Source organism: Ailuropoda melanoleuca, chromosome 10, assembly GCF_002007445.2.
Source record: "Ailuropoda melanoleuca isolate Jingjing chromosome 10, ASM200744v2, whole genome shotgun sequence".
NCBI classification, from domain to species: Eukaryota; Metazoa; Chordata; class Mammalia; order Carnivora; family Ursidae; genus Ailuropoda; species Ailuropoda melanoleuca.
This window is the reverse complement of record NC_048227.1, coordinates 55,579,326-55,593,792: the sequence shown is the minus strand read 5'-3', so window position 1 is coordinate 55,593,792 and position 14,467 is coordinate 55,579,326. Positions and strand designations below refer to the sequence as shown.

At 45.6% G+C, this 14,467-nt stretch overlaps 1 protein-coding gene across 1 annotated transcript in view; it reads left to right on the top strand.

Annotated features, from left to right (window-relative positions):
* Positions 1-13,848, top strand: part of PREP (prolyl endopeptidase) — a 124,120-nt gene extending 110,272 nt beyond the window's left edge. The window contains 6 exon segments of the mRNA XM_034670908.1: positions 463-498; positions 500-600; positions 3,464-3,558; positions 6,499-6,630; positions 10,060-10,216; positions 13,104-13,848. Coding sequence (XP_034526799.1) covers positions 463-498; positions 500-600; positions 3,464-3,558; positions 6,499-6,630; positions 10,060-10,216; positions 13,104-13,398 — 816 coding nt within the window. The 3' untranslated portion in view covers positions 13,399-13,848.
* The last annotated feature ends 619 nt before the right edge of the window (positions 13,849-14,467 follow it).

Sequence of the window (14,467 nt, the reverse complement as noted above, 5' to 3'; positions counted from 1 at the left end):
ATGCTGGTTGCGGAGCCTACTTATAAAAAAAATGCTGGAGAAAATGTCTTTAGGAATAATAGGCTTTCCTTGTTGTTGTTGTTCTTGTTCTCTCTCACCTAATACATATTCTGTAGTTGTTAACATTTTCTTAATAATAACAGAAAAATGAAGAGTACTTAACATGAGAACACCTGCTCTCTTCTGTGTTCTGTGTGGTGAGCACAATGGCCCCATTTAGGGCTGAAGAACGGAGGCCAAAGATGATAAATGGCTTACCCTCGGTAACCTAATTAGATACTTGTGGAGTAAGAATTCAAATTCAGGTCTCCCTACTTTCCAACACTTTACTCCACAAAGTCTCCTTAAAACTGAAAGATGCTTCACGTCAGATACCCAGGGGACTGACTACCTGCACGTTTCTCCCATCTGAAAGCAAGCAAGCGTTAACTAATACTAAATCTGTTCTCTCTTTTGTTCTAGATTTTCTACCCCAGCAAGGATGGCACAAAGATTCCGAATGTTCATTGTGCATAAAAAGGGCATCAAGTTGGATGGCTCTCATCCTGCTTTCCTGTATGGCTACGGTGGCTTCAACATATCCATCACGCCCAACTACAGGTAAGCGCAGAAGGCTCCCAGAGCTTCGGCGTGGCTGTGATGTGGGAAGAAACCAGAGACTAGTGCACTAACTCATTGTTTGAAATGTATGTAACTGTATATTTCTTGTTTTTTTTTTTGTGGAGGGGCAGGACTGTGTGTTAAATACGTGCCCTTTTGGTCAGGAATTTCAGGATCACGACAAGCTGGTCTTGTGTCACCAGTGAATAGGTTGGTTGAGAATGAGACGCTGAGGCTACAGAAGGGGTGCGTCGGCTGGGGTGTGGACGGAAGGAAGCTCATCCCTGCAGTGGTGGTCATTGGCTGTCCTGCCACTGCCCTCAGCATTCTCTTCAGAGGGAATGATTTTTCGGCTACTGATTATATTTTTCAGCAGCACTGAGTTTTAAAATAGACCATCTTAACATTCAGCCACAAGTGTACTTTCTGTATATGCTATTGTTTCATCCATTGTAAGCTGTTCACGTGATTATTTCCCAATAAGTATGGTTCGGGGGGAAAAATCTGCATTACCACGTTTGCTGTTATTCAAATAAATGTCTTCTGTCAGTTATTTGCAAACTTGGCTACAACATCCCATTCACAGTATAAAATGGAATTTGCGTTGAGCATTTTTAGTAAAAACAAGCCTCCTCCCAGCAAGACTGCCATGAGCAAACTTCTAAATAGAGCCTCATATGAAATCTGATCCCATTCGGGAGAAATTTATGGGCTGGTGACTCCCAGGACATAAATTGAGTAGATTCGGTTGGCTGGCCTGCCCCTAATATGAAGACAGGGAAACTGCTGCTTTGTTTCGAGCCTTTCAGGATTTGGGGAGGTGTGAAACAACACGGTCCCTGCCCCGCAGTAGCTTATAGCCAAATCGTGAGCTGCCTTGGATGTCTGGTTATCCTGTTGTCAGTGAGCAGCTGATGAACTTGTAAAATCATCATGCAGACACTATTTATTTCCAGAAGATTTGTGAGGTATCATCGCATGGGTACATTGAAGGGAAACCAGGTAAAAGCGTGGAGCAGCGGCGGTTCCTCATTCCTGTGCAGTGACGGTGGCACTCTGTGTCTGCGGTGTTTCCTCCGCACCAGCCAGTATTCAGGGCACGGCCCGAGCCACAGACAGGCTGCCCACCTCCAGCCAGTTACCCGGGCAGTCAGATTTGCTGTCTCGTTCGTATGTCCGTGTCTGTGTGGTTAAACCAAATGCCATATTTATTCTCTGTGCTGATCAGCCTAAGAATGCAAGCCAATACCTGTTGGTTCTTAGGTTAAGCTAATCCTTAAAAACTAAAACGTGTCATTGTTTGCCCTTCTTTATCACTCAAAGTGATGAAATTCAAGCTTCGGTTCCAGGTCATGGTGAGGCTGAGTGCAGGGCCCGTGAGCATGTGTGTCATTTCATGAACAGGTTAAGAGACTTGCATCATGAGCCCCACTTCCCTTAGTCCCTACGGGGGGTCTTGCATGGAGACCACCCTGATTTCTGAGCAGATCTATAGCTAAGACTGCTCATCTTTGTTCATTTGTACAAGTAGTTATTAATCCTGCTCCACTGGGACTTTAGAGATGAGTAAGGAAGGGGCCCTGTACCATTTTTATCCCAGAACCCAGCAGATATGCTGGGAGCTTCCGTAGAGACCATGAGGGGTGCGTGAACAATGTTGATAAGACCAACCGATGGAAAATCGTTTGGCCAATCCTGTTGTGTGGTATGATCGCCTCCCCCAGCTCTCCTTTTCTCTGCATCCTCAAGACCCAGGAAATCAGCACTCAGGCCATCTAGAGCCCCAGGTTACAGAAGCCTGCATTTACCCAGCTACCAAAAGGGAGAAGGATAAAACTTTCATAAACACTTCTCAAGACAGAATTGATTTTAGCTATCAGAAATAATGGATGTCATTTAGCACCGTTATGGTCAGAGTGGAAAGAGGAAGAGAAAACACAATCCAGATTTCTTAAAGGCCTTAACAGCTTTGTGCTATAGTCTCTTCTGCTTATTTCTAGAAAACTTTTTCTCCAGCCCTGAGCCCTCCATGCTTGCTTTCTGGACTATGTCCTTGGTCTCCTCAACCACTCTCACACCTTTTGTGTTAGTTACCTAGTTCAGCATCTAAAGGTCTATAAAACTGGAACACTTCTTTAAAATCCCAATTTCAGAAACAGCTTGCTTTATTCCAACTTGAACAATGAGGAGAGATATACTAAAACAGTGGAGCAGGGACCACCATTGGGGATTCCTGCAAGCCCAGAGCCATTCACACCAGGGCTGTGTCACGTGGCTGGGGATACTCAGTTTGCCAACATAGTTGTTTAAAAGATGGATTCAGGATGAAATGAGAGCTTCCAGTTCTTTCTTTGTTTGCATGATGAATTGTGTACTCCCACTTCCTATAGTTAAGATATTTACCAGTATAGAGGGGCGCCTGGGTAGTGCAGTTGTTAAGCGTCTGCCTTCGGCTCAGGGCGTGATCCCGGCGTTCCGGGATCGAGTCCCATATCGGGCTTCTCCGCTGGGAGCCTGCTTCTTCCTCTCCCACTCCCCCTGCTTGTGTTCCCTCTCTCGCTGGCTGTCGATCTCTGTCAAATAAATAAATAAAAAATCTTTAAAAAAAAAAAAAAGATATTTACCAGTATAGAAAAAGGATATAATACTGAATGCACATGAAAATGTGTGAACTTTGCTGTTAAACATTAATCAGAACTTCTATATTTTGCACTTTAATCAAATAATAGAGAACTACTGGACTCCTATTTCAGTAATATTGACATGTGGAGTATCTTTGGGGATACATTGTTTGGATGGAGAGAGACAGCATGGTCCTTCCCAGGTGGTTGATGGAAGGTTAATTATTTGAACTGCTTCTCAGCGTGTCCAGGCTCATCTTTGTGCGACACATGGGCGGCATCCTTGCAGTGGCCAACATCCGAGGGGGCGGCGAGTACGGAGAGACGTGGCATAAAGGTGAGGTATTTTCTCTACAGGAACACAAACGCAGCCGAGCCAAAGCTGTGTTTGAATGAGCTGATGGGGTTAGGAGCAGACAAGCGGAAAATAAGGAGATGTTCAGACATGTTGCAGGCACCTCCACCCCTCTAAAAACAGCTCCGTGTTTTCTCATTTTGTTTTCCTTTGTAATCTGTTTGTTTTAATGAAGTCCATACTTTTCAGAAGCATTCCCTATAGACCATAATCAGAACTGGGGTTTTTAGCAATGCACAGGGTGCGTTTTTATCCATCACTGGCAGAAGTGGGTCTGCAGGCCACTTATTGGCATTTCTTTGATCTCTTCTGAGGCAAGACCAGGCTGTTTGGTTAGCATTATGTGGCTCTCTCCATCTGGGTCATTTTCTCTTAAAAAGAGCAGAGCTCTCCTGGAACCAGAGTGAGCATCCTTCTGCTTGTTTCCTCTGATTTTCCTGACGTGGCTAAGACATAGCATCCTCCTAGCATTACGGCTGTGACTCTCTCGTGTGCAGGTGTTAGACTCGAGAGCTCACTCATTTTTCTCTTCAGGTTTTAATGATTCAGTCTCCATTCTCCAGGCTCCTGAAGCATGGATTCTGTTTCATTGAGGATACTGCTTCGATACTAAGCTTCATTCCCCAGGCTGTCATCATTTCTTTAAACCCTTATCTCTTCCTTTTCTTTACATAGGGAGCACATCCTTTCCCCCAGCCTTTTGTGTCTGGAATTCTTAGACTAACCAATAGCCAGAGGAGGATGTGGGATCGCACATTCACTTCCGTCAGCCCCAGGCTTCTCCCCACTCTCATCATCGGCCGTCATTTATAAGGAGGTCTGTTGGAATAAAGGTAGCCACCAGGCCTTGGGGTTGGTCAGCAGCACCAGGCAAAAGGGTCTTCTCCCACAGTAGGAGCAGCAGACCTGCATGTATCCACTTTTTCCTGAACCTGAGGCCAAAGGCTGTGGTTTTCTGCATCAAATCCAGTCTACAAAGATGAGGGGAGATCTGTAAAGAGATTTTTCATAAATACCCGTTAGATGACAAGATGTAGAAAAGGCCAGGCCTGACCCCCTGAACATCCAGCAAGCACCCCAAAGGCTGACATCAGACAACATACTGAGCAAGAGGGAGTATTTCTCATTAACAGACGGGCTCCTGGCCTGCCCACCATCTTTGGGGATGACTGTTGGGAGCAGTTGCCCTAAGACTTTATCAATTGTTATTGTATAATTTTGACCCTGACCTGATATTAGAGTTTAATTACACTAAAATCATGCTGTGATATTGAGATGATTGATCAAAGAAAAATAAAATCTCTACATATCATATTTATGTTCCAAATCTGTATGTGAAGTCTAGACCCCCAACCCGTGTCATTTACTAGTCAAAATGTCTGTGGCATACATACACACAGCCCTGCATGGACTCTTGGTCCTGTGGCCCTCTCCTAGAGAACCCAGATTGGTCTCCATAAAACCCTTCTGGTCATCAGGTGCACTCTGTGCTGTGATAGGCACCTGTGCTCTCTCATCTCTGTGTTAACCAACTTAATTGTTCAAAAGCCCAGGGAGTCGGGGGGGGGGTGGGATTGGAGCTTGAATGAGTCTGAAAGTAGACTGTATTTAGACTGATTCATAAACTTTCTCCAAATTTAGGCAGTCAAGGGGCCAGAAATGGATTTTTTCCAGTTAGACCCTAGTATACTAAACATTGATAGATCTAAATTCCATTCTGTTTATTGAGTTTAAAATTTAATGCTCTTTAAAAAATATAGTCATATACCCAAAATGATATTATTCCTGGAAACTAAGTAATTCTAGCTGTTCTAATTCACCGATAATTTCTTATTAAAATTTTAATAACATTTGTTTTGATATGAAAAAATTTCTTCAGTAGCACTGCTTCATCTTTAATTGAATTTCTGCAGAAGTGGTTAATCTCAAATATCTAATTAGACCTATGTCTGCTTCTTGTTCATCTCAGGGGCAGTTACTTCAGACATCTCTTCCGTTGAGGGCACATCTTTGACTTTTGGCCTTTACTTTTAGATATTCCAAGACTTTACAAACGTTCTTTGTGTGGTTTTATACATTGGATAACTTCTGGATGAGCAGATCCAGATTCTCTGGGGAGATGTCTGAGCTCTTCATTCAAGAATTAATAAACTATAGGGGCGCCTGGGTGGCTCAGTCATTAAGTGTCTGCCTTAGGCCCAGGGTGTGGTCCCGGGGCCCTGGGACCGAGCCCTGTATCGGGCTCCCTGCTCTGATGGGAGCCTGTTTTTTCCTCTCCCACTCCCCTGCTTGTGTTCCTTCTCTCGCTGGCTGATTCTCTGTCAAATAAATGAATAAAATCTTAAAAAAAACAAAAACAAAAACTATAACAGGCTGCTCTGTGCACCACCCCCTCCCCACCTCACTCCTGCTTACATTCCCTAAAGAAGGGAGAAACTGAAGACCTTATTTCTCAGCATAACTCCTGCCAAGAGGAGGGCTGAGAAGTGCCCCTGTGAGTGCACGGCCGTCCCCGAGAGGGGGGAGTGCACACAGCCCGGTGGGTCGGAGCACAGAAAGGGTTGAGCATGGCTCGAGGTGAAGTTCAGCTTCTCTAAAATCTAGGTTCTTTTTGGTTACTGCATTCATACTTCTGTCCTCGTGGTTCTCTGACATAACAGATCATCTCTTCCCTATGCAGCACTGCCATTGTATTTAGAAAAATACAGATCCACCCTATGGATTCGTGAACATGGTGTTGATGGATTTCCGTAATGCCTGACAAAATTTCAGTTGAGGCATTTTTCTAAATGTGGTGTTAGCCTGCTGTGTAAGTGAACTGTAGTTGAAACTCTGCCCTATCAGTTGAATTCCCTTTTGATTAAACTATTGTGTTTTTTACTGTTTTGTTTCTTAACCATCTTTCACTTTGGTGCATTGCAGGTGGTATCCTGGCAAACAAACAGAACTGCTTTGATGACTTTCAGCACGCGGCCGAGTATCTTATCAAGGAAGGCTACACCTCTCCCAAGAGGCTGACTATTAACGGAGGTTCGAACGGAGGCCTCTTAGTGGGTGAGAACTGGATTCTATTGTACTTACTAGTTAACACTCTTGGGGTTTTTGGATACACTGTCCGTAGACTAGACAGCTCCTGACTGACTTTGGCTCATGGATGGGAGCAAAGAAAGCAAAACCCATTTGTATGAGGGCATCTGATAAATGACCGATGAGCCCAACTGAACCCACTGTGTACAGGCCTGATTCACGACAGCCTGAGAACCTGTCCCCCGCCTGCTCCAAGCTCTTCTGGGCTGCACACTGGCTGGGGCCCCCACCCCCACAAACTGGATCCCCAGGTTTCTAGGGTTCAGCCAGCGCAGGACTGAGCCGATTACCCCTGGGACTGTGTTCCTCAGAACGTGTAAGATGGGATCACACTGAACATCTGTTGAGTACTTACGCTGCGGGTGCAGAGAGAGGCGTGGTGAAGGAAGAGGCCTCAGCGGGACAGACAGGAAGTCGTTCATGGTATTGATGCCCACTTGCTGAGCCCTTCACGTGCACACTCTCATTTGTCATGCACGCAGCCTGGGGGACAGGAATGGGTAGGATTCCCATTTTACTGAGGACCCGGGGCACAAAAAGAAAGTGGTGATGCTGGGGCTGGAACCTAACACTGTGGTTTTAGATTCTGTTCCTTTAACCTGCACGTGGTTCCGCGTCTGAGCAGCTTTTCCTAATTTGGGTAGTTGATGACCTCTTACCTTATAATGAACATTTACAGTGGCCTGCACTTTGCTTGCTGGGTCCTACATCCAGTGTCATTAGGATATGAGGGACCGGGGCGCCTGGGTGGCACAGCGGTTAAGCATCTGCCTTCGGCTCAGGGCGTGACCCCGGCGTTATGGGATCGAGCCCCACGTCAGGCTCCTCCTCTATGAGCCTGCTTCTTCCTCTCCCACTCCCCCTGCTTGTGTTCCCTCTCTCGCTGGCTGTCTCTATCTCTGTCGAATAAATAAAATAAAATAAATCTTTAAAAAAAAAAAAAGGATATGAGGGACCATCGTACAAATGTAGGCTCAACTTAAAACATGTGAAAATCCAGTTTTGGAAGGGGGCTCAGGGGAGCCGCACATGGACTCAGTTTCCTTATCCTTGAAATATACTGAGTCATTGTAAAACCTGGACCCCTGTTCTTACTGTTTACCCCAATATAGTCTTGAGAAAAGAAAAATTCCCATGTGGGTAAAATAAAAATGTCCAGAATAATTTGTTGAAATTTAGAAAGAGCGTGGTATGTTTCAGACAAAACAGACAACACCTCTGCCCCCTGGAGCTTTCGTTCTAGTTGGAGGAGGCAGACAACACACACCAAAGGCCCCGAGGCCAGCAAGGGCTCAGAGTGCTCTAGCAACAGTATAGAGGCCCACAGCTGTAGCTGGGCATGGTGAGTGAGGGAGAGTGTCAGGAGAAGGGAGAGGTGGCAGGAGGCGAAACCAGGCAGCACCTCAGAGCCCGTCTAGCGGACCTGGTTGACTCTGGGAAATGAGAAGCCTTTGGGGGAGTGTCCTAATTTCACTTATTTTTTAATGGGCTTGATCTTACACTGATCGTGTTACGGGGTTAGGGGAGGCAGAAAAGCGGGCGGCCAGGTAGGAGGCCTCCGTCCCTGTGAGACGTGGTGGTGGCTTGGCCCTGGAGTGTGTGCAAGAAGGGGTCAGATTCTGGGTGTGTTCCGAATTTGCATGTGGATCATATACAAAGCGTGAAAGAGAAGAACAAAGGGCAAATAAATCTAGGATTTAATGGGAGAGGAAACTGAAAATAAATAGCATCTGATTCCAGTAGTGGGAGAGTTGGTCAGTAATTCACTGTTTCATCCAGTAATTGCTTTATATTTTCAGTTTATTGGTTTACATCTGTTGGCAAACCTGGTTCGTTGAGGAACTTGCAGAAAATGGAGCTCCCTTCTCAGGGTGTTGAAGGCTTATTTGAAAGGACAGATTCCTACCCTTTCATACTGAGTGAGAGAATCAAGGTCTCCCAGGATCTGGTATTAGGAATAAGCACCGAAATCAGAATCAGGATGTGAACTAGGTTTTTTGCCAGAGGCAGGAGAAGTCCAGATTCCCTTGACTGTCATGCCAGCTTTGATGTGACTTCCTCCCAAAGCCTCCCTAACTGCCTTATCCCAGGTTGGGTTCCCCCACAGCCCCTGGACTCCCCACAGCGGTGATTCCCACTAAAGCATGCACTGATCGGACTCCAGTGCCAGGCACATGGCAGGATGTTCAATAGATATTGAATTACCAAAAAAATACATTTATGTAACTTAAGTATAAAAGACGAGTGTTTTTAAAACAGGACAATACTGGTTAGAGCCTGTGCTGGGTTTCAGGCCCTGCCTTGGACTGTATGTATGGTTTCTACTCACAACACTTCCATCACCAAGTGTATGGCGTTTTCTTCTCCATACCAACTTCTCCCATCCCCACTTGGATGTCCTGCACTTCAGTCCTGATACTGCCTGGAGTGAGCACAGACCCCACGTGGTAGGGGCTGTCTCCCAGGACTGCCCCCACTTCAGACACCAGTCCCAAGTCCTGGGGCCTCTCGTACTTCTGGCTGACTGGCTATGTAGTGGCGTTCCCAGGCTCTGCCTGCTCGGGTTTGGTAACTTGCCAGGACAGCTGCTAGACCCCAGGAGAATAAGGTGTGGGGTCAAGGGGGCTTGCAGACGTGCGTGTCCTCTCTGGGAAGGCCACCCTTCCAGCACTTGAGTGCTCACCAACCTGGGAGCTCTCTGAACTCCGCTGCTTAGAGGTTTTTGTGGAGGTTCTATTATGCAGACATGATAGATGAAATCATTAGCCATTATTAACTTAATTTTCAGCCCCTCTAACCACAGGGTTGGCTCCTGTGGCAACCAGCCCCCATCGTGTAGCCCTCTAGGAGCCCCCCCAGGAGTCTCCTCGTTAGCATAAACGCAGGTATGGGTGAAAGGGGCCAGTTAGGAGTTCTAAAAGACACTTTTCTCACCCCTGTCACTCAGGAAATTCCAAGGGGTTTAGAATTCTGTGCCAGGAACTGGGGATAATGACTATGTATTTTTTATCATGTCACAATATCACAGATTACTTCTGAGATCCTGAACAAGTTTTCCTTGTGGAAAAAAAAATTATATATATATATATATATATATATAATGAATGGGAGCGGGAGACACAATTTTCCAGAAAGTCCTTGAGTTTTTCTGAATAACCCCCATTGAGATTCATTTCGGGGAGTAAATCTCTGTCACCGGTGATACTATCCTGCCTCTCAGATATACTGAAAGCAGGGAGAGAAGCTAGTGGCCATTAGCCAGGTGGTTTATGATGGTTTCTTTGCTCTAGGAAAAAAGGCAGCAGTAGTTCTGAAAGTAAAGTGTTGATTTGTTTTTGTTTATTTAGATGTTTAATGACAGACCACCTTTTCCTTTCTTTCTGTCTTGGTTTTCAGCTGCTTGTGCAAATCAGCGCCCTGACCTCTTTGGTTGTGTTATTGCCCAAGTTGGGGTAATGGACATGCTGAAGTTCCATAAATACACCATTGGCCATGCCTGGACCACCGATTATGGGTGCTCGGACAGCAAACAGCACTTCGAATGGCTTATCAAGTAAGTCTTAATTCATGTTAATACATATGGTATGTGTTGCTAACAATTTGATATAATACTGAACACAGCTGAAAGGATAAGGGTTTGACTGTCCCCTTCAGTGTCTATTTGCATAAGTAGGGGAAGTGATGAGGATCCCTATTTGTCTTGTTTTGATCTGGTTTTTTTTTTCCTTCTTTTTTAAAGATTTTATTTATTTGACAGAGAGAGAGATAGCCAGCGAGAGAGGGAGCACAAGCAGGGGGAGTGGGAGAGGAAGAAGCAGGCTCCCAGCAGTGCAGGGAGCCGGATGCGGGGCTCGGTCCCAGGACCCTGGGATCACGCCCTGACCCAAAGGCAGACGCTTAATGACTGAGCCACCCAGGTGCCCCTGATCTGGTCTTCAGCAAAGACAACAAACTAAAAGATGTGACAGGCAGAATTCTAAAGATGTCCTCCCACCCTCAGATTCCTGTCGCCTGGTCTCTTCAAATCAGACACTAATCTGAGTGCTGCTCTGAAGGGTCTTTGCAGATTAAATTAAGGTTACTAATCAGCTGACCTTAAAATGAGATAATCCTGGATTACTGAAGTGGGCCCAGCCTAATGACAAACCACTTTCTTGGGCTGGAGGCAGGGAATGCAGCAGAAAGAGAGGTCAGATTAGAACCACGAGAAGGCCTGGATCTGCCATTGCTGGCTTTGAAGATGGAGGAAGGGGCCTCTAGAGCCTGAGAACAGCCCCCAGCTAGCGGTCAAAGAAAGGGAGACCTCAGTCCTATAACCACATGGGAACTGAGTTCTGCCAACATCCTGTATGCATCTGGAAATAGATTTTTTTTCCCCCAGAATTTCCTGATAAGAGCCCAGCCAACCAACACCTTGATTTCAGCCCTGAGACCCAGAGCAGAGAACCCAGTTGAGCCAACCCAGACTTCTGGCTGACAGAACTGTGAGATAAGAAACCTGTGTTGTTTTCAAAAGCTGCCGAACTTTTGTGATAGTTTGTTACCATAGCAATTAAAAACGGATAGAAAAAGGTGTCATTATACTTTACATCTATGTATGGGATTTTAAGAGTGATATATGCAGGTACATTAAATTTATTTTGTTCTCTCAATAAACCATATATATTTGAAACTGCAAATCACATTATTACAATATTGTAAAACTGCATTCCTATCCTTCAACCTCTTTGGCAAGACCAATGAGAAAATAGCAGACATTTAGACTCTGGAGACCGCAAGCCACATTCTTATCTGGCTGTTCACAGTCTTCACTTCCCATGTGTAGGGGTTGGGGACCGACATCAGCAGTTACGAACTGCCTGTGTTGACTCCAAATTTCAATACAATAATTTCTTCAGTCAAGCTCTTTCTTTCATTTTATGTGCTTTTTAGGGTTTTAGCTCTTCAGCTAAAATGACTAAAGTTTTATCATTGAAATAACCTCATTGACAAATACCAGTAAAAGCTAAATAAGCTACAGTTCAAATTACTATAAAGAAACTACACACTTTTAGGGAGTCCCATCTAAACTCAATTGAAGATACTGACGAAAACGTGTATCAAAGGCCACAAAACATTCAATAGAACCTAATACTCTAATTTGGGGGGAAAAAATAAGAGTAAATATCTTTCCTCTCAAGATGTCTGTGATAGTCCTACTTTAGACTTGGTTTTTCCATCCTAGCTCTCACAGGGCTGTAGTCTCCTCAGACCTGCTGCTCCCAGGTGAGCAGAGAGCTCAGCCCTACACACTCAAACCAGAGGGGGCCATACCAGGAGCTGCTGAAACCCTGCACCATGCCCCATGAAGCGACATCTGGAGATTACAGGGGGTCCCCCCCGTGAAGGAGCTGGATTTCCAAGTTTGGGAAGAGCTTGGATACATTTTTTACAGAACTTCTCAGAGTTTTCCAAACCTTTTTCCCCAAGAACTAACCTTTATCTGGAGGGCTGGGGTTGATTCAAGAATACTCTGAAGTAAGATCAGAAAACCGATCCGTTGCCGCTGCCACCTTTTCTGTTGGGAGCCTAACTCCAGAGCTTTCCAGTCTCGACTTGGTTAACTGAGCAGAAATTGTAGTGTTTTTGACTATTTATCCTCCAAAATAAAACTCTACTGAAATACCCAATTATATTCAGTAATACTGAACACCGAGAAAGATGACGTCCACATTGAGCAAAATGTAAAGAAAAAAAACATCCAGAGATTTCACTCACTAAACTACTATCAGTTACTGTTTACTTCGCTATACTCTTATTCTTAGAACCCATTTGTTCCCTTACCTGGAAGGTTGTACTTCAGAAGGTGCCGCCTCTGCTCCTCCACTGACTTTGTCACCATCGGCCAAAGGCCGTTTCTTTCTGCCCAAGCGCGAGAGTCAGCAAGAGGCCCAGACAACACCCGGGTTCTTCCTCAGACTGCCACGCTGGGCTTGCAACAAACAGTTTATAGATGGTAAAGGGGCAAAATTTCAAGTTTTTCAACAAAAGAAAGGCTGGCAACTCTCATACCCACAATCAGTGGCTTAAAGTCAGACCACTTTGTAGTAGAGAGAAGGTCAGTCTAAAGACCGTGGAACTTTTCAAGACCGTAAGTGCATCTATAGTTAGCGTTATCTCAGCCCTGGAAGTTTCTCCTTTACACAGTCTTCCAAAGCGGGAGCCACATAAATGACACGGCTCCCCAGTTTCCAGTAGCCCTGGCCAGTTACAACCTACACGGCGATGCACACAGAGTCTGCGGGGGTCACCTGGGTAACTAGTAGCCGCCATCACTGCTAGTAAAGTTAGGCTGATAAACCACGTGGGCTGCTGTGCCCGCCCGTGCTCCTTGATCAGCCTTGTGAACGAGCCACTCTGCCTTTGCCATCCGGCCCCACGAAACTGCCTTTGCCTTTCAGATACTCCCCGTTGCACAACGTGAAGCTACCGGAGGCAGACGACACCCAGTATCCGTCCATGCTTCTCCTCACCGCCGACCACGACGACCGTGTGGTCCCGCTCCACTCCCTGAAGTTCATCGCCACCCTTCAGTACGTCGTGGGCCGGAGCCGGAAGCAAAGCAACCCCCTGCTTATCCACGTGGACACCAAGGCTGGCCACGGCGCCGGGAAGCCCACGGCCAAAGTGATAGAAGAGGTCTCAGATATGTTTGCGTTCATAGCGCGGTGCCTGAACATCGACTGGATTCAGTAAACGGACTCTCCCACTCCCTCCTGACAGCCGCAGAAAACCTCAAGGGCTTTCACACCGTCACGGAGAAACCACTGGGCCTAACGCTTCCCCACACGGACACTATTCCTGCACTCACAGACTGCAGTTGAACAGAACTGCTGCGGGAATTTTATCTTTTTTAGGCTTCTCCTTTTTAGCAAGCCCTTGGCGTTTCTTTCTCCACCCTGTGCAGGCACATGTTTTAAAAAAAAAAAAAAAAAAAAAAGGCATGTTTGGGTAAATAGCTAAGCGACAGCCAACACATTGTGAATATTAGAGTGCTGAGTTCAGAGTCATAGTCGGGCATACTGCATCTAGATCGCTCAACGAAATCTGCGTCTATAACCATAACCAATAGATCTTTAAATGTGAGAACTGTTCTCATGAAAAAGACTTCTTTGCAACAATAATAAACGTTATTTAAGAATGGGAGGCTTTTTCTGATTCCTTTGTGTTGAGGGGCACTCATTCTGGATCACGTCACTTTCCTATCGGAATAAGCAGTTCGCCTTTCCATACATGTTAGCTCCCAAACAGTGAAGCCCTATGATGTCAGCGGTGAGAAGCAGGTGTGTGCATCCATTCCAGCCCCCTTGTTGATGGTGATGAAGCTGTTAGAGGCAGCTCACTAGCTTCTGTATTAACCACTCAAGTCAGCTGGTAATCGGAGCCAGGGCTCTTTTGATTTGGATAGTTAGGCTGAAAAGTCAGTGGACCAGAAGCTTCAGATTTTTGGCCTATCAATGTGGTGACAAATGGACGTCCAAGTACCTAGCGTATAAAACTCACAGTGAACTATCTGGATACATTTATTCAAACTTCTCTTCAAATCAGAAATTTCAGCATTTCCCAAGCTGTTTTCCCCCCACAGACCACTTCCTAGAAATAGTCACACTGGAAACAGTTCTGGTCCCTTACCCCTGCCACCCCACATGTTTAAGAGAGGGATGTACCACTCCTCAAACTACTGTTCATACCCTTTCGAGGCATTAACGTCCCATGAAACCCTTCCTTTAGGCATCAGTTTGGGAAATGCTGATCTAATTTATGA